General features: G+C 36.5%; 1 protein-coding gene across 8 annotated transcripts in view; it reads right to left on the reverse strand.

Annotated features, from left to right (window-relative positions):
* Positions 1 to 20,895, reverse strand: part of RAPGEF2 (Rap guanine nucleotide exchange factor 2) — a 195,604-nt gene that overhangs the window by 17,859 nt on the left and 156,850 nt on the right. For 7 of the 8 annotated variants that reach the window (XM_061475731.1, XM_061475706.1, XM_061475739.1 and 4 more), the window contains 14 exons: positions 20,212 to 20,348; positions 19,525 to 19,683; positions 18,337 to 18,489; positions 17,807 to 17,971; positions 14,994 to 15,101; positions 14,700 to 14,903; positions 14,509 to 14,617; positions 11,569 to 11,815; positions 8,124 to 8,281; positions 3,397 to 3,637; positions 2,776 to 3,159; positions 989 to 1,200; positions 780 to 903; positions 145 to 168 (listed from right to left, as the gene is read on the reverse strand). In XM_061475731.1, the coding sequence (XP_061331715.1) occupies positions 145 to 168; positions 780 to 903; positions 989 to 1,200; positions 2,776 to 3,159; positions 3,397 to 3,637; positions 8,124 to 8,281; positions 11,569 to 11,815; positions 14,509 to 14,617; positions 14,700 to 14,903; positions 14,994 to 15,101; positions 17,807 to 17,971; positions 18,337 to 18,489; positions 19,525 to 19,683; positions 20,212 to 20,348 (2,425 nt within the window). The remainder of the gene's footprint in view (positions 1 to 144; positions 169 to 779; positions 904 to 988; positions 1,201 to 2,775; positions 3,160 to 3,396; positions 3,638 to 8,123; positions 8,282 to 11,568; positions 11,816 to 14,508; positions 14,618 to 14,699; positions 14,904 to 14,993; positions 15,102 to 17,806; positions 17,972 to 18,336; positions 18,490 to 19,524; positions 19,684 to 20,211; positions 20,349 to 20,895) is intronic. The other variant, XM_061475722.1, reaches the window with a different exon arrangement.

Below are 20,895 nucleotides of genomic sequence, written 5' to 3' on the forward strand. Positions count from 1 at the left end.
CCTGGATGAAAATGTATTGTCAGTAAAAAAGGGTTAACAAAAGAAAAAAATATCAAAGCACCAGAAAATTAGGTAGCAAGTAGGAACCAATGCAAATGGTAAGGGAAGAATGAATGTCTGTGCACGTTGTCTCCAACCACTTACCCCAAACTCCTCCATTTCTTCTTCCTGCAAGTGAGAGCCAGGAAGAGTAAAGCATGGGTTTAAGAAGAGACAGAGAAAGATCACAAGCTCAGAAAGAAAAAGACCAGATCTCAGGACAAGCAGTTCTGGAAGCCCACAAACATTAAAAAGAGCCTTGATTTGGGCATACAGTCAGATATTACAAACTCTTCCAGCTCAAATTAAGAAAAAGAGTATGCAATAAGCTGGTCTAACATGAAGCCAAAGAGCATTCACTCCCACATTTTCTAACACTGTTTCAGATACATTCCCACTTCTACTAAAGCCTTATAGCTGGCACACATCAATGTTAACATTTCAAACAGATTAATATGTGGCGTTCAAGACAGTATCTCCCCCTCCTTCCCACTAATAGAATCTCATTTTCATGAAGTAACTGGCAGCTAAGGAATAATATAAAACATCTTAATATACACTGATAAACACAAAATGTAATTGTTTCTCCAGTTTCAGAACACCACATAATTTCAGTAAATTGTTTACAAGAAGCAAAACAACTCATACTGCTCCAGTATAACAAGGGACACTTGAAAAGCACCTCTTGTTGATACCTAGCCTTCTGTCAGTTGGGAAAAGCTCTAAGGAATCCCACTTACCTCGTTCTGAACATTAAAGCAGGATCCATGTTCACAGACGCCATACGACCGACATGGCGTATCTCCTTCGCAATCATTCTCAGCTTCTCAAAATTGACCAAGCCCTCCACTTTTGAATCATTTCCTACAATTAGCAATTAACAACATCAGTTATCACGTAGCAAAGCCAGTTAGTCAGCTGGTAAAAGATGACATACTTGTGCATTTACCTTCATGAAGGAATGTAAGGTCTTTTTTGATAACAGGAAACAGGGGGATAATGGGGGGCTGTAGATTTTGGCTGTTAAGGACATTACGATATTTTGCCATATTCCTAGATGGATCAAACAAGTCCTGTAGATCTTGAAACAGTTTTTCATACTTGCTTGGAAGCTTTTCCCAAGTAGTTCGGAGCCTCGCAACTGGTGCCAAATTCAGGCCACTTGAAACAAACAAACAATGCAAAAAAGTTCAACAATTGAAAGAAAAAATACATAGAAAACAACATGTTAAATTTTGTATGGGATAAATATCATATAGCCAGAATAGCGTAGCACAACAATGTCAGTAAAGGAACAGAAAGTGAAAACTTCCTTTTGCCAGCATACATCATAGAACAGTGAAGATTATTTTTATAAAAGCTAACAATACTGGAGATATCTGCATGGATGAGTAACTATAGAGAGCATGTATTCACTCTTACTACTTCGGAACAATGTTTTAAATTGATAATGATATTATAACCTAGGAGCACCTCAGGATCACCACTTATTTCCAAATTACCAGACTGGAAGAAAAAACATCTTCCACCTACATGACATTTAGGTGGTGACAGCACAGTGATCCACCTTCTTGCTTCAATAATCCACCTGACTTTGCTGTGTCTAGATCAAATTGTTACAACAGATTCTATATATTTGAGGTTATTTTGAAGCTGTAGCTGGTACAAACTTCCCCATCACCACCTTTCATGGCATTGCCTGTATTGCTATGCATTTCTACCTATGGGAAAGTTTGGTTTGTAGAATCTTTCCCTCGCGTTTTTCCTAGCAGGCAGGCTGCTTTTATTTATGAAAAAACAGAGCTAAATCTTGAGATTTTCATGTCTCAGAGAGACTGACTGATTATCAGCATATTTCCTTGACTTTGGAACCTGCCACATTTGATTGAATGGGTCAAAATTTGAGGTCTTCAGAAAAAAAATAATCACATTCAATCTGCCGACTAAATGTGACACAGGCTTGTACCAGAGACAGTGATACAATTGTCATTTTAATGCAACTTACTCAAGCTTTTTCAGAAGAGGCAATATTTAGTGGTGTGTTTTGGGGTGATGTTTGGCTGGTTTTGGTTTTTTGGTAGGTTCTTTCTGCCTAATTTAGAAGGCTGTTAAAGGGAATGTGAATGTTTTAAAAAATGCGCATAAACACACATTATCCTCCTTTTCGTTCCACAACTAAGAAAGGTTTTCTGCCTGAAATTGGCAGTGTTTTTTATATTCTTATCAAAAGAGCTTTATTTACAGCTTATTATAGGGCATCATAGTCTGCTGCTATCAGAGTTCCATCCAAGAAACTACTGATACAAAGAAAACCAAGGCCAACATATCATGGCTCAATGAATTCAAGATACTGGGAACTATGCATACAATGATGAGCTCTGTTTAGGAAATTAACCCACTCATTTATGACAATGTTAGAATTTTTCTTCATATAACTGCTGTTTCTTTATCTTATCTTTAAATAAGTGCAGTAGTTTCTCTAATGCCATGTTCACCAATGACTCTTGCTTCAACACCTTCAGTGATAAGTACATAATAGTAGCATTCCAAATAATATTTCAGCAAACATTTTGATGTCACGTTCAGATTACTGATAACTGCCATCTTTACTGGATTGCCAAGTGTTGACGTTAGCAGTATTAATTGGTTTACTCTGTTAAATACACATTTTGGTTTAGACTAACATAAGTAAGACTTTGCTTTTCACTCAGAAGTAAAGTTATTAAGGGGCAGTACCTAATGATGGCAAACATCGAGTTGAAGTTCTTGCATTCTCTGCAGTGTAGTGCTATCTTAATGAAATGCTTTATGATCTTCATCCTTTTCAGCTGGTTAGTTTCTCTTAGAATCTCAGAAGCTACCCAGAATGTTTCTTGATTTATCACCTCTTCAAACTTTTTTAGATTAGTGCAACCTGTTTTTGATTTCAGTTTAAACAAGTCATCTATGTATTCCGTGGGTTCAATATTACGGAATAGCTCAAAGTTTCTCATGGACAGTTGGGTAGCCACCTCAACAGTACTGAGCTGTAGTAGGGAAATTTGACTTTCCCTTAGTAACTCTTGAGCATCTTCATCTGAACAAAGAGTTTCTGTTTCCATGTTGTTCTTCAGGTAATACCTGTAAAAACAAAAATCAAAAAGATGCTAGATATAATATATTCAAATACTAGTGAAAGTCATAGTAATGATCAAGTTGGAATCATAGAATAAATGGAATTTCACCATGCCTAGATATTAATAAGAAGTTGCATAAAGAGCAATTTCTTTTAAAGTAACAGAATGTTAATAATTAAATAACATTTCTATTAACAGAATTTTGACTTAATAAACTGGAGCTCACAGTCTCCAGTCTCACCTGCCACTCAGTTGTATCCTGTCAGCAAGCTTGGATAACTGATCCGGAAGCCTCCTTTGCTTGATTACACCCTCAGGTGTGACAGAAACTTCGCATAGTGAATATGCATCAGGAGTTGCAGTGAGAGCAAATTCCCTGATAGCCTGGATGACCACTTCTTTTGCTGTTGTGTCTTTACTGATCATGATGTAGCGACTTTGCTGATCTGCCTTGAAAACCCTCAGAACTTGATCTGGCAAGTCTGGGAAAAAAAATTACATTCAAGGTATGCAATTTAGTAAAGCACAAAGGAAAAAACAGTTGTAACAAGAAGAAGCAACACTATCAGTTACGTTGAGTCTAGTTAAGTCTAATTACTAGTGCTATCAGTTTTTACTTCGGTATCATTGTTTCACATCTCTCCTCATAAAACATCTTTTTCGATTAATTGTTTTTTTTTTAATTAAAGACTAGTTCTATTAACAAACAGGAAAATAAATTAGGCTATTCATGGGGCAAAACAAAAATATGTTAATGTTTACAAAGTTTGGACAGAAACACTCACGAGTACTCTGATTTTCACACGTATTGAGTCCTGGTAAATTCCATTTTAGTCTGAGGAAAATCAAGGACTCTACCCTATAGACTGACACGTAAGAACCTTAAGGAAATCAGGTGATAGGAGTGTCAATCTTCCTAAGGGTGTTCTTAAGACAATAGACTCATTTGCCTAAATATGACACTCAACCCTGGTGCCACATACAAAGGGAAGGTGTGTACATGTAAGTAGCTAGAAAGGTGCATGTATAATGGCCAGCATGCATGTATACACAGATAAACTGCAACAGTATTACTGCATGCAAGTATTTAATCATCAAAAATATTCTATCCTTGATACACCTTTATTATTATGATTTCAATGTAAGTAACAGACTGAAAACTTGCTCTTTATTTCTCAAAGTGTCTGATGACAAGAAACTTTCAGTGAATACCTACAAGGCAGCTGCTTTTAGGAAGTCTGGGAAATTAACAGCCTAACTCCACCTGTTGGATTTGGCATTTCGATAACCTATAAGGAAATATCAAATCCACATATATTTTGATATTTCCGTTAGTGTATGGAAATCAAGACCCATTAGCCAACTGAAGTTGATATAATTGTATTATTTAATAAATAAATAAATACAGCTAAAATTGTACAGCTACCCACCACTGGATTTTTTACAATAAAGTATTTTTAACTGACAAATACTTTCAATTAATTCAATTTCTTCCCTCTGGTACAAATAACCTTTTCTAGTTTTGTGTGGCATGACATCTATTCTTTCTTTAATAAATATATTTTGAAAAAAAAATTCCTTTTTTTTGAGATCATAAAGGTCACACAAACAAGAAAATAGGGAAGAATAGAAAGTCTTCTGAATCTACAGCCAAAGAATTATCATTATGAAAAAAAAAACACTGAAAAAAACAACTGCCAGATGAAAACATGCTCTCTGATACAACCACAGTCTTTTCTTACAAGACCTGACTGTGCATAACATGTATTCAAGTTACTACAGAAAATCTATTCAGAAACAGAAATCTTGTGACAAAAGAACAAAAATTAGCATCTTCCCACTGCTGCTGCATGTCTCCAAAATAATCATTTGGAAACCATTAAAATTAATTTCTCAGATAGGAATTGATTTACATGCCACAACGGCTGCTTAAGTTTAAATATATCAGTTTACACATTTCACACAACTAAGCCTGTAACTTTTAAGCTTACAGTCGTATTTTTGCAGCTTGAGAAGCAGTAATACTGAAACACATTAGAATTACATTGATGACTTAATCATCAGCTACAGATAACAGGTATCAATACAGGCGAGTTTTTAGTCTTTTTGTAAGTTTTTGAGTCAATTGTGCAAATAGCTTATAACCAGCAAGCTAATTTTGCCTTTTATCACCAACTCTACATTGACCCATCTTCCTTCAGTAATTGGTCGAAGAGAGATACAAAGCAGCACCTGAAATAATTTCTACATTCTTTGACATCTTGAAGAAGGCAGACTCCAAAGACACAGCCTTTCAGAGATGTTAATAAAAGCCAGAGAAACCACTCTCCAGTGGTCTCTTATTGCCTCTTGCTGTTACCAAAATACTTGCCACTCAAAGAAATGCTATGAAGGTGGGAAGCTACTGTAAACAATACCAAGGTGAGAACTTGCTTAACACTCCCAAGAAACAAATGCTTTCTATAAGGAGAAAATAACCTGCTCTGCTGGATCACTGAAGTTAGCATGAAGAAACGCAGAGAACAGCAAATAGAAAAGTATTATCTTTGCACTGTATTTTACCATCCAATTTCTCAGGCTGCGTACCTATCAGAGCTGGTAGCAAAAGCATTACAGAGAACACAGAGAAGTCTGCTAGCAGTTGAAATGATTACAGCTATAGCAATGGTAGCAAGAAATTCAGCACAATAATTCTAAAATAAAACAGCACTTTAGAATTGTAATCACCTCCCTTCACTACTTTTCAAAGAAGGAAACTGGAGTGGCAGGCTGAATAATGCAATGCTGTATCAAAAGCATCTAGTCCCTCAGAAAGCTTGGGGGGGGGGGAACCCAAAAAAGTAACAGTGACAGGCTGCTCATCATTACTCTATTATTTTGACTTCCAATCGAACAGCAAAGACAGCACAAGAGAAATCAAAGTGCTATTGACTTTATGAGCATTTAAAAATAAACCCTAAAAAGTATATTTGAAAAAGCCTGAGCAAATCAGAAGAGAAACTAAAATGACTTTTTGCATATTTCAAGCTGTTTTTATTTTCTCCTCATAAAATACCCCTTCAAACTGCCAAGTTGTATTTTGTCCTGAGGGATATCCCCTAAAGCCTCGAAGGACAGCTGTTATACCACTTCTCCCTTTCTTCTCCAGTGCATTCAATTTCTTACAAGCTGCCTCCACCTTTCATTTAGAGCAAAGTAATAAAAGAAATTAAAATTGAAGGCTTTAATTTTTTTCCAAGTTGTGAAGTATACAAAGTTGAATATATAATTCAACTCTGCTATCTACAATGCAACCATCCCTAAGGCATGTTAAGGTATATGTCTTTTATTTTAGTCCCGCTTTCCCCTCCTTAAGGAAAAATTATACTTGTGAATTGCTTTAAAAATATTCAGTGTGTGGAAATTTGCCAAATTTTTAGCAAAATTAAAAAAAAATAAAACTTTTTTTTATAAATGATAAAGCTCAAATTACTTAATATGTTTTCTATAAAGACAATGTGAAAGCAGTTATTAACACTGGAGCAACAGCATTACACCATTATTTATCTCCTTTCCTCAAAGCAAACAGTAGAACATCATTCATTTGTTAAATTTATCCAAACTCCATCTGTGACTGAAGGACCTTCAGACCTGTAATGGCTTTCCTTCTCAATTAACGGAGTTTGTTCAAGCTGTGGGAGACAGTGATGCCCACAGCTCTGGAAATTAGCTGTAGTGTTGTACTCAGTATTAGGGGTACATTAATTACCTAGAACTGTCTGGTCTAGGTAAATGGCAAGCTGGAGAAAAGAATCTTCACTCATTAATAGCTAAAGTGACGAAAAGAAGTTAGACTTATTGATAAAGAATATGGACACAAGGTTAGATAAAATAGGAAAAAAAAAAACAATCTTTCCACTCTCTCAGGATCAATCTTAGGCACTAGCACAAAAATCATACATCACCTTCTTGTAGTGTTCTCTAGCCCTATATAAAAACGGAGGTGATAGTGTCAAAGTTTTGAGAATGATGATTGCACCAACTTGGCAAGCATGTAGGATGATGTTTAAGTACTGTCACTTTAGGTAAGGTTTGAAAACCCTCAGGCTCAGGAGGGCACTAAATTTTCAGCTCTACTTTTGAGTAATACTTTAAAGATTAGACTAAAATAACCAAGTATCGGTACAGCTACCACCACCATATCCTCGTCCAGCAGCTACATTTTAACAGCAAAGATTTGGATACTTAACTCAGAGGTTTCCCACTAAGAACCTTCCTGCAGTCAGATAAGAGCCCAAATCCTAACCCCACCAGGATCTCCAGCTAAATCCTTCTCACATGATAAGGCTCTCAAGTTTCTTGAATTCTCCCCCCTTTTTCTCCATCACTCTCCCCCATGCTTTGTTCCTGTCTGCTAAATGTGTTCATTTTTAATCCATTTCTGAATGGGATTTTAAATCACTTTATATAGAAAAAAAATGAGCATAAAGATGTAAGGCAGGGTGACTAACAGGGAACTTTGAAATTCTGCCCCTTATAGATGTGGTACAAGACCATGTAAGTCTGTTCAGAAAAAGACTGAAATGCAGGTCCTGTGTCCCAGTCCAGTGCCCTCTTCTTTACTGTAAGCTAATGATCTACTGCGCTTTTTGAGAATACTGCACTCTTGCAAAGACTGATCTACCAGGGAAATAATACCAAGCAAAGCAAGTTTTATGGCCAAGAGTATTCAATCAGTAAGAGGCACTCTGTATGCAACATACTTAAGTAACAGACGTCTAATATATTTGGGTAAAGTATATTGGAACAAATGCAATAAACCCTAATGCATTATTATCTATCTGGCTAATCAGGGGGGGTTACAGCATACAGTTCATAAAAACTCACATGCATCTTTAGACTCTGGAAGTCCATTAAAAAAAACCCAAACAATGAGATCAATGAAAGGAAATTATAAGGTCAAGGGCAACAACAGAAACAGATCTTTACCTGGAGTAGTATTGAAGTCTAAGATACGATGATGAGACTGCAGTAGATCAGGATTACTGGATGACAGGGTTCCGCTGACAGGTAAAGCAGGAGGAATGTGCTTTGTTTGCCTCAGTCCCACAATGCTGTCATCTTGAGACTGGCCAATTCCAATGTCACTGTGTCCAGAAAGAAATACAGTCAAGATTTACAGACGTCCAGAGCTTGGGCTATACTAGAGATGTAGGGACTCTATATCACTACATTTTCACACTTCCAATTATCAGTACAGTAATCACTATTTAGAAGTTAAAATACTTCAGACAACAGTGCTTGCTGTCTCACTTTGCCAGTAGCACCTGAATGTCCAAAGTGATGAGATGTGCCTGCTCACACTGCCAGAAGATCCTCATGTTCACCACTAAACTCTGAGGAGCTGTTAGGCTTATTATTTTTTGACAATTACAAAATGTACACTCCAAGCCCCGAGAGTGATAAACACTCAAGTCCACTGAAAAAAGGTTCCTGGATTCATTCTCAATCAGAGGTTAAGTTGAATCTGAACATCTGTATTTTTGTACTTCCACATAAAGCACAAAATACTGTGACAAGCAGTGATTATCAGCTCAGCACACAGCACTTTTATTTTAAGCCACAAGCAGATAAGTCTTCTCTACAACTATAAGCATTCCCAGAAACTGAAATACTGTCTTTCAAGTAGGAACTCCACATGCGAAAAAAAAAAACCAAGTAAACAAAACCTCCCAAAGCCCCTGAACCTCAAAGTGCTTTCTGGTGGCTCTAGACAGCTTTATTGCATATTTCATAAATGTGCCAACACCAGAATTTTCTCTAAATTAAAATTAAATTAAGACAATGTGACCCTCCCCCCTTATAGTAATAGTTTCATTTGCATTATGTATTCCTCTCACTGTTTGTCAGTTTGATATGACCTTATCTCTATCCTGTGCATCATTACCAAGGCAGCCTCAGTAAAGTGGATCAACTGACAAATGCTAGTTTAAAAAAGAAAGCAATTTTCCTAAAGTTCTTCTTGATTCTAAACATTCTTATACTAAATTGGAACATATTTACCTTACACTCACTTTACACTATTTTAAAAACTTAAATCAGAATCTGAGCAAGTTCTAACTTATGCAAACAAGAAATGAACCCCAAAACTTTCAGACACAAATAGCAACAATAGAAAACCTCAAGTCCCATAACGATCAACTGCCCCTGCTGTTAGGTAAAATATTTTATTATGCTGGTGACAGGAGATTGTGGTTTAAAAGGAAAGGCATTTCTATTCCTTCCTGCATGCATTTCCTATGCAGGGAGATAGCATTAACTAAGAACTAACTTTCCTGCAAAAGGACAGAAGAGATAACAGAGAGGCAGAGGTCACTGAATGCTTATTCCTTCAAAATGCAGTATACTGTGCATCCCACTGCAGGGCTGCAAACAGGGGAGAGGGAGGCTGCTGCTTTGTCTGGGATGCGGCACTATAGACCAGGGACTCTGCTGGAGATGGAGGTGGGGGTTGTGTTTAATCCTTATTTGGAGCAACTGAGCCTACAGCCCACAAAACCACTCTGGATTAAAAGAGTAAAGAATGAAGAGAGCTCAAGTGGAGTCTGTAACCAGAATAACACTTCAAGAGCTGCCTCATAGCTGGTGGAGTGAAGATTTCCCAGTAGATGCAGAGTAAATGGTGCTCTTTGCTCAGGTCAGGAAGTTACTTGACATTATTTGACTAAAAAGCAAGACTGAAGGAATGGATTACATCCTGCTCAAACTGATTCACCCGATACTGATTTAGTGTCTCACAAAGAGACAAGCTCCATCTAAGAGTGACCTAATTCCATTTTAAAGATTGGTTTTATCTGGATACATTCTGAAGGCACTGGAGACCCACAGTATTCACATTCAAGAAAAGGTGGACAGTTTCATGAGTCAGCTAGCTTATGAGATGAAGTCTTTAAATTCCTACTTTAATTAATGAGTAAATCAGCTTTTTTATCCCTCTTGATTTTGGTATTTAAATGCATGTGAGAATAGGTGATATCCCTTAATATATGCAATACCATTAAATATTAGGGAAAATGAGATAGAATTTTCTACACAATAGGGGAAAAAAAAGCATAAACACGACAGTCTACATACAGCTACACATCTCTATGCAGAAACCATAGACACAAACAACTGAATGTCAACAGGCTTTGCAGACAAATTGCTATATGTAACGCATGCAGTAAAGCTAGCAAAAGGAGAAGAAAATAGGTCAAGTGTACTGCTTTTCTAAGTCTTACCCAAAGAGGTCCCTGCACAGAAAAAGTGCAGAAATGAGGGGAATCAGAGAAAAAAAAAAAAACAAACCAAAAAAAAACAACAAGAGAATTTTATGCCAAAGTTGTGCACAATGGTGAACAAAGAAAAAAAAAAAAAAATCACACCTAACAGTATGCATGGCTCATCAGAGGAACAAACATATAAGACCACTGAAATAAAACGTTCTAAAAACAAACAATATAAAGAGAAGATTCACATGTTCTCCTCTACTGAAAGGTATCTCTGTCAATTTAAGAAATATCCATTACTTGGATATAATAATGCATATTCAATTTAACCTTTTTATTACTAGTATTCTATTCATAATGTTTCAGAACAGTATTGCTTTAGTTGAGAATACCTAACATTACCTTAGTTAAGCAAACTTTTATTTAAAGTAATACCAGGAAAAAGTCCTAGATTTTCAGCACAAGTGTCTTTCAGTGAATTTACATAGAACAGATTTCTTCCTCAATGGGACATGAAAAAGAAAACATAAATTTACACATCAACTACCCTCTACAATTAACTTTTCCAATTGATGCCATCTGCCTTGGCCAAGAATCAGATTCCCATAAAATCATAAAACTCTTTCTTCTATGATTTTCAACAATCCTTATCAGAATACAATTTCTAAAATGTGTTCATAGAATAAAAGATACCAGATACCGTATTTAGCTTTCATTAAAAAAATACTCAAATCTATCAACGAATCCAAGTTAAACTTCAGTCTCCCTTATGGCAGTACTCAAAATTCTGACAAATCACTGGAATGTGGATAAATTGAAGTAATTTCTCCTATCAACCACTTGCAAGTAAACCTGTTTGCAGAGTTACTTTGAAATTAATTGCCTGGTAAGCTTCCAGTCCCCTTAAAAGAAAACAGTAAATTACATTAAAAGGTATTTGTCTTATCGCTTTATAAGAAGCAAAATATGTCCATACTGATGTCAGGAGCTGCATTATTAGTTGTCTATGATCATTTAAATATTCAGACTAGTATCTTCTAGTGTATTTTTTTAGGTGTAAGCATGGTTTGCATTAATAAATTAAAAAGCATCATGACAAATTACAAGTATCATGAAATTATTAAAATTTAACACAAAACACATTTAAGAGGAAATATAAAACTCACTTGTATGGTTTCTGAGGCAGAATACTGATTCGAGTCTTGTCAAGTATCTTCTTTAATTTATTTCTTCCCCCAACAGTGTTGGCTTTACTTTTCTTATTTACTTTTTCTAATCCTATGACCTGCTCCACATCAACAGCAAGGTCTGGGATGGAATAACGACTCGCTTTTTTAATATCACCAATTTTAGGCAAGTGGGGAGCTCCATTTCTTTTTTCCTCTGACAACCGTGTTAAGAGTTCTTTAAAAACTACACAATACAGAAAAAGGGCAGAAAGAAAAAGAACAAAAATGTAAAAGAAAGCTCTGCACAACAGACCAGTTCAATATTAAACATTACAAAAAAAAAATCAATTAGGATATTCTGTCAATTCAAGCATTAAATTAATTTTGACGCAAGACTTTAAAAAACATTTAGATTTTTAAAAGGACATTCATTTTCTGTAGTATGAATCAGTATATCAATAAATCAGCCCAGCCCAGAATAGAAATATACGAGATGACCACATGGTTGCATGGATGGTGCCAACAGAAGGACTGACTTTTCAAGCTAAGGATGTTGTCTTCTACAGAATAGTAGCACAGGTAAAAAGAGCACACTAGATCAAAATGAGATAGGGAATTATCTGTTTAAGGCAGCCTTAAACAGCTAACTAGCAACAAAGTAAGTTATTAAGGACCAAAAGAAAAAAAAATATCAGAAATCAGAGGGGAAACTTCAATAGTCATAAGGAAAATATGAGAAAGTATGAGACTACTGAGACACTCTGCACATTTGATAGGGCTGTTGTGTCCATTTGCCAGATAGGCAAAAATCCCTCTCAGGCTCCCCTCAGCTTCCTACCAAAAAGGCATCTCTGAAGCAGAATACCTGAGGAATTTGTGAAGTATTTTTTCTACTGAAACTTTTAGCTTCAGAGAAGCGCTGATATATTTAAATAAATCACACAACACTCAGCTGGAGATCGAGTCTCCATATATCAATGGAAAAATCATCTGATGATTTGTAATAATAAATGAAAACTGATAATTAAACCCATGGAATTGCAGAAGTGAGGAACAAGTGCAATCAGCTAAGGATGAGTATTATGGGCTAGGTTTTACTATGATGTGTTTATTAATTTTGTTCTTAATATTCCCTTATCTCTAAAGGTGAACAACAAATAACCATGAGAATTCAAAAGCTTCAAATATGACACACAAATAAAAGTGGAGGAGAGTAATCTGAGCCAATAACTACTGTCAAATAGGCTGGAGAGACAAATCAGACACAGACTCCTGTTAAAAGAAAACGAAACTCTGTTTAGGATTAAGGAATACTTTAAACACTGAAAGTTATCTGTTTTAATACTCTATTGTGTTGTGATTTCAGTATTTGCAGTAGAACAAGGTTAAAAACTTAGAAAAAAAAAACAACTTTTGAAGAAATTGTCATTTGTCTTAATATCTTTGTCCTGGGTTCATCAGTAGCAGTCATTTTTCTCCTCCTTGGTAGCTGGTGCAGTGCAGTGTTTTGACTTTCAGCCGGGGAACAGAGCTGATAACAATGATGTTTTGGTTTGGCCAGGGACTTTGTGAGCCTCATGCTCTGCCAGGGAGGAAGGGAAGCCAGGAGGAAGCAGAGACAGGACACCTGACCCAAGCTAGCCAAAGAGGTATTCCATACCACAGCACGTCATGCCCAGGATGTAACTGGGAGTTAGCCGGAAGGGGTGGGAGTATGCAGGGTTGGAGGAGGTATGGGTTGGTGCTTGGTCAGGCTGGGGGTGCAAGTTATCGGTTGGCTGGTGCTGAGGTGTTGTATTCTCTTCCGTTGTTATTTCCTTTATCATTGTTATTACTGGTGGTAGCAGTAGTGATTTGTGCGATACCTTAGTTACTAAAACTGTTCTTATCTCAACCCATGGGAGCTGCATTCTTTCGATTCTCCTCTCCGTCCCTCCGGGAGTAGGGGGAGGGCAAGATGTGTGGGGAGTGAACAAGTTACCTGACTGGGTTTAAACCACGACAATCTTAAATATACTAAAGCAACAAAAGCAGCATAAGATTCAAAAATCTAGTGTGTGAAGGATGCTAACACAGAACTTACACATAGAGAAACAAGCATGGCTAAACAAGTGTATACAGATATATGAAGATATGCCTTAATCATTGAAGACAATTGAAATATTAGAATCTTTAATGCAAAGAAAAAAAAAAAAATCCCAGGAAAAAACTTTGACAAATGACTTTCAGAAATAGCCTAAGCATATTTAATCATCAGTTAGTGAAGTGACATCCTGTGGTAATGTTCTGCCCTACTTACTTGCAATGAAGAACCTTATCCTGAAAAAGATATTTGGGGAACAAATCACTAAATTATACAAATAAACTCAAGTATTCTGTGGTAAAAAGCGAAGAAAACCCACAAACTATTACTTATTTATGATGCTGAGGTCCTGACCTCCTTAAAGGTTCCTTCATGACTGCTTTAGTACTTGTTAGAGGGAGAAGTGAAGCGAATAAAGTCAGAGGGTAGCAAGATTGTTTTCACCTAGCTAACAAGAAAGTTTTTATTAATCTTGTGGCATAGACTGAAAAACTATGAGCAAATTCAGCAGACAGATTGAGATCACTGATAAGCTGAAATTCCAAGAGGCTTCTTTCTTGGGAAAGGACTGTTCCATCCATAAGCATGTTTTATAAATTTGAGCTAAATGGTCACAATAGTTTCTCTTAATCCAGAAACATGCACTTGTGAGAGTTAGGTCACTTCTTCTCAGACCCTATTTATAATTTTTTTCCTCTTCAATTATGAATTAAGGACCTGCAAGCTGCTTTTTTTCTGTTCTCCCCAGTACAGATGTGTCTCAAACAAAACTATTTTAAACTGTTAAAAATAATAATTTAAGACTCCATCTAAATTAGAACAGAAATTAGAATAAAAAGTGCTCACAAACTTACCAAATAAATTGGTTTTCACAGTGATAGACAGATGAGTGTTATTTCTAAGGATTTCCATGGCTTTCGACAGCTGAATGTTTTCAAAGTTTTGACCATTCACTTCCAGTATCTAAAAATACAGAGGTAATGTTACTTTTATTGAGTGAAGAGAAGGGGGGGTGGGACGGAAGACATTTGAAAATACTACATACCTGGTCTCCACGTTTCAAGCCTGCTTCTGTAGCTTTGCTGCCAAAATCTACACTGTCAACAAAGATTCCAAATCCCTTTTCCGACCCTCCCAGCAAGATAAAAGGCAAAGGGGCTTCTCGAGATGGCTTTGTTAAGGTTATCAATCTTCTCTTAGCTTTAGCAGCACAAGCAATGTTTAACAGCCTCAAATGTCCACCCATTTTCTACAAGAGAAAAGCAAATTGAGTTATATATAACAACAGCGTGTCCACTCTTGCCATTCCACACTGTCAGGAAAAAAAACCCTCACTTACCTCCCTCTCCAAATTGTTCTCAAATTCTTCCAGAAATCGAGTCATAGCAGGATCTCCTTCAAAATCATTGAAGTGATTGTTCACCCACAACAATACTACCCGTGTAACCTGGAAATTAATCAAGAATATAAATATTCTCTAGGAATAACCAGAACAGCACTAGTGTCAAGATTTTTTTATACTGCTCCTTAAAGTCCCTGTAAATTTCCATTGGAATCCTAAATATTTTTTATGTATACACACACCCTCCTCCCACCCCAACTTAACTTTACTAATATGCAATGGAGGGCAGAATGAATTAAAGTTGCTTTCACTTCTATAAGCAATTGAATATTGTACTTCATAAAGAATACTGTGAGTTAGAAAATTAACACTAGCTGTATCAAATCTGATTACGGAACAGGACACACAGGTACAAGGCCACAAGTTTGATCAATTTCTGACTTATTACAACAATTTCCTGTTCATGTATATTTCCAAATCTGCTTAATTCTTCAAGCACGTGATCATAAAGCTTCTGATGCTGCTTTATATTGGCTTCTGAATCTCACAAATCTTTAGATAAGCCACTGTTAACCTTATTAAGCAGTTATCTTTGTAAAAGAGCTATTGTATGTTTAGAAACAGGAAAAAGAAGCTATAGTGAGAAGCAGAAAAGAAGTTTTAACAACGAATAAATGCAATTATTTTCCTTACAGTCAATCTTTCAGTTCACTACTCTTCCCTTCTCTCCACCCTTACTACCTCCCAAGCAACTATGATTACCAAGTTCAGAAGGATCTTAGCTGGTATTTTACAGTTTGTTAGGAAAACACCCTAAAAGAATACTATCAATTGAAGGTAAAGCCACAAAATGAGAGGTGTATTTTTAAAAACTACATGCTTGCACCATTAAATTATAGCTTTATATGAAATTTGACCTGGAATATCAGCAGCACTTGTCCTGACAAAATACAGATTTTTATATCTTGAATTAATACTGATTCACACTATTCTTAAAATGAATCCAAAGCAGTTGTGCCACTCAAAGTTATCTCTAAAAATACAGCTGCATTTCTTCTGTTATGCTGGGAAAGCAAATTAGCAGGGGAAAACCTCTAAACATTTTAAAAAAGAGCTTAAGAACAAGATCTCATGCAAATTTTAATCAGCTAAAGCTAACCCCTCTCTGTTCTTTTCGTCTGCACAAAATCTAAACCTCTGCAGCCTCTTATTCTAAAGGTCTGACAATAGGCATCCAAAACCAAACCCTGCCACCCTCATATACGCCCTCATATACAGTTTCCAAGTAGTTTGCCTTTTACCCCAGAAAAGCAAGTGAATTCAGATGAAATATCAAATTTATTGACCAAACTAATCAAGCACTCCCAGAGTTCAGATCTCTAACAGGAGCAGCTGCACAGCACTACACGCTGCAGTTCCCAGCCACAAGGATGTAGGCTAGGGGTAGCATTTCTGACATATTTGAGATTTTTCCACCTCTGAAATTGAAGATGAACTTCCTTTCTGTTAAACATCTGTGGCGTTTTTCATTCATGTGGATGACCCTGGAAAATCCAGGCACTGACTGGCTAAATTTAGGCTCATATCTAAAATTGGCTGGGAAGTTATAAGCTGTACTATGTAATATATTTTAAATCACTACAGAGATGGCTTCAGTATCAATGCTGCTTTCAAAGTTGGAATTCACTGAGGTACACACAAACAACACTGCACTGGAAAGGCTTGAATGGTGATTTACAGAAGAATGCTACTATGTCACAACCAGGAACAGCATTAGAAGAGGATTAAAGCTGTAAAATACCCTGCTGCTGGGCAAAACAATCAGTAAGGGTGGGTCTCAAATGTCCCAGTCTGATTACTGATCATTCTCAGGTAGTTTTACCCTTTCCCTCTCCTCACTGCCTATCAGCCCCTAACATAAAGGAGCAAAAATTTTCCAGATTCTTTGCTCCCCACTTGCTTATCTGCACTTGTCCCAAGCTGTTCTCCAACTCTTGCCTTTCTGTCAGTGCTAGTGGATGACAGAAAGGGTTGGTTATTGAGATGGGAGAACAAAGAGTCGCTCTTTGTTGCAGGTTTTCAGACCTGATGCCAGCAACTGTGATGGCACATGGTTTTACAGAGGCTGGGGAGATTATCCATTGGAGGGCAAGAAAAATAAGTTAAAGATGAACTACAATATTACAGCTCTGAGTACCGTGCTAAACAATATTAGCAGCAAAGCCCATCCTCTCTGCCAAATGTAAAAGCCTTCCTCCAAGGCGCAGCAGATATACCAGCATTTCTAGAATAAATACTCAGATTTAAATAAAAGTTGATTTTTTTTAAACTTATTGACATATTTCCATTTGTTTCAAATTTTAAAAAAGTATCTGGAAATTGAAATTTTTACTAGGGTTTTTTTTTACATGTGAGAAAGTTGCATATGAGTGAAAATAAAAAATTTGCAGTGCAAAACTGAAGCCCAGCACAGCCTCAACAGACAGTGTGCCAAAACTGGGTATACAAGGCCTTATTCTTCCATCATGGCAGTTCTGCTTAGGGAAGATTGCTTTGTTGTATCTGGGTTGTGTTTGGGGTTTTTTAATGCTCTATAAAGCTCAACACATTCTTAACAATACATTAACTATATTTTCTTGTCTCTTTTTATAAAAGGTCACAAAGTATTTGCCAAATTGCATCATGTGGTATTATATACGGAAAACACAGAACTTAAGTTAGATGCTCAAATTTGAAGACACAAAAAGGGATACAAATAGCCTATATTTCAATGCAAATGGTAACAAGTATGTAATTCAGGGGATTTCAACCTTATCCCTGAGGCTGGGGTCATTGAACCACTCCAACAACTTTTTGCCCACTTCCATTGGGCTGGAAAGAAAGGTCCGATATGTCAACAGGAAGTCTTCTATAAATGTTGGGTCTACCACAGAGTGCTCTTCCACCAAATGCATTGTTAACCTTTCAGCTGTTCCCTAGTTAAAAAAAAAAAAAAAAAATCTTAGTTATTAAAGCAGATTTTCAACAAATGCAAATTTGGTTTCTTATACTGAAGAGGTATTACACTAGAAAGAATACTGGCATACGCTGACCTATGAGATAAGCAAATGTAACAGCCTAACCATTCTGATAAGAAATGTAAAAAATTTATGTAATTAATTTCTATAGAAATCATGTAGTTATCAGTGTGCATAATTCTAAAGAGAAAACTAGAAATATTAACTATTTTTAAATATATATCTTACAATATACATATATATGACCAAATCCTGAACCTAACTTGCCAAGTTAAGCTTCTAGAACACAGACTTTTGCAAGACACTCTCTCCTTTGCTTTTACCTTGATGACAATGTGACCTTTTCTTGTTCCAGTGCGATCAAGCTCCCTGTGCTCCTTCACCATCACAATCTCCCCTTCCTCTTCTACCTTCTGCATATTCTTCTCCACTTGATTGAGGATGCGACAATAATCTTGCTGGGCTATACAAACAAACTGGAAAGAATCATCGCGCACCAGTATTAAAATGTAAAATCTTCCAAAAAGCATTTAGACTTAAGATGCAAGTACTCTATTAATAGACAAGATAAAGTACTTTCAGTGAGCCAAATTTGTTACAGCAGTTCAGCTGTAGTAAGCAGATAAATACACAATCACAGTACTTCCACTACAATCTTCCAGTTAGAAGAGACCAAGATTCATCAGAGCAGAATGATTTAGCATTATCAGCCATTTTTGTTTGGCAGCTTTGACCTCCCCTCTGCTGGAGATGAAGCTCAATATCCTAGCTGGTATTTTTTTTCTCCATGCAAGCTTTCATGTGGTATTTAGAAGGGTTAAAGAGATTGAAGGGAAAACCTATATTTTATTTATTGCATTTATTGCTATTGTAAATTATTTCCATTTTTCATGTAAAGTCAGTCATTAAGAAAACTAACACTTAACTACATAAGTGCAGGCACACAGAAACAAATTATTTCTGGATTAAAGCATATAGCAGGAAAAATATTTTCTATGATCATCTGTTCAGCCAAGAAAAAGTGCAAAAATAAATGAATATTCTTGGCACCTGCACTGTGCAGCTATAATTAAAAGCACCCACTAGAATGTAGAAAAAGAAAATACTGTACAAACTATGCATTGACTTCTATAACTTATTAAAATTTTACACCTTTGTCTCCTTTTTTGGGCAACAGTGAACTGTCTTTTTATATGAACTTAGATATTTAACTGAAAGGAAATAACAGTGTTTCTTCTGACTGAATATGTATGTATGCACCAGGCTTCTGGGCCTCAAGTTCTGGAGAAAGCATGTTGACAAACCTCTTCAACCAAAATGATCCTTGTCCAGATAAAGAGAATTCAATTTCCCAGACTGGGTATTCAGGTGCCATACTTCCAGCTGTTGTTCAGGGTTACATACCAGAGATTTCACATATATGCAGTTTAAAACAAAACTGCATCTGGATATCAAATTGCATTATGCCTATATGTTTGTGATTTTGCACATATTACAGCACGACACTCTACCTGGCAGTCATCCACTTTGGTTCTCATCACTCCTTTCATATATTCCTTTTCCATGGTAGGGGAAACACCAAAACTGTTCCCCATGCAGAGTATCTCTGTTCTTCCATCAGGGTATGTCACCTCCACAGAGCCATTCAAAATGACTGACCAGGAATCCAGCTACAAATTAAATGTCACAGGATACATGAAAACTGAACCATTTAACATTGTAGTACTGCAGTATATAGATACTACCCTCACGATTTTTCCAAAGGAAAAGTTACTTTTTAGTACCTATTAAAAACATTTATAAGCTAGTTTGCCTAAAATGTGCAGCTATTTCCAGTTTACGAAAATTGGGATCTTAAGTTTACCTTTAAGAGTTTATGTAAGACTGTAAAACAAGAAAAGTTTTAAAACACCACTTGAACAATGAAATAATAAACTCCCAAAATCAGCTCCATTAGGCAGGAAGCATTTTTTACATTATAAGGAATATTTTCTCATGCTCTTACTGTATAAGAAATGTTGTGTGAGTGCTTAAACAAAAGCTTTCAAAATAATCCAGAATAAAACCAGATTTAATTTACCTGCTCAATGTTACCTTTTTTTTTTTTTTTTTTTTTTTTGGCAACGAAAGGGGACCTTAACCTTGTGGAATCTGGGATGTCTGGTATAATAGGAGAGTCAAAAGCCACTTCTACTGACCTCTTCCCCATCGTTTAGTACAATAGTTCCTGCTCTCTCCACGACTGCAAACACCATTACAGCACAGAGCTCTCTCCTCACTGACATTGTCATGTTGGCAAAAGCAGGCAATTGATGCATGAATTCCAGTAGTTGTTCTGAAGGAGAAAAAGCCCACTGAGTCATGCATGTCAAAACAACAAAGAGCAGTAAAGACAGTTCTTCAGCAAGATGCCTGAGGCTACTTAAGCTAAAATGCTGCACAATCGTTTCTGTATACTAATAAATCATATACAGTGGCCTGTTGTAATTACTGGGTATTCTGTAGACACAGACTGGCTGGTCATATCATCAATAGAAGCTCTGAAAAGTAAAAGTCAGCATAATGGAAGAACTGTAATGCAACTGAGAGCTCTGAATACAACCAATGATATTTGTAATACTCCAGCCACAGCAATAACTCCCTTAAGACTACGACAGGCCTAAATAAAACACAGACATTAAGAAGGAAAATTTCACAAAACAGCAAGTTCCTTGGTAAAGCCATCCCCTCCTTCCTAGGCTTGACTTAACAGTAAATTGCACCCATCATCCAGCAGATTCACAAAATTCCCTTTCGATGAACCAGACAGTATTACTGTCTTAAAGGTGACTACTGCTGCCCTGTCTTCTGTGTGCACTGGGGTTGCACTTGTACTCAGCAGT

The sequence above is a fragment of the Pezoporus flaviventris genome, unplaced genomic scaffold (genome assembly GCF_033815535.1).
Source record: "Pezoporus flaviventris isolate CSIRO_AGI_PZ_B2104156 unplaced genomic scaffold, CSIRO_AGI_Pfla_v1 ptg000002l, whole genome shotgun sequence".
Taxonomy (NCBI): Eukaryota; Metazoa; Chordata; class Aves; order Psittaciformes; family Psittacidae; genus Pezoporus; species Pezoporus flaviventris.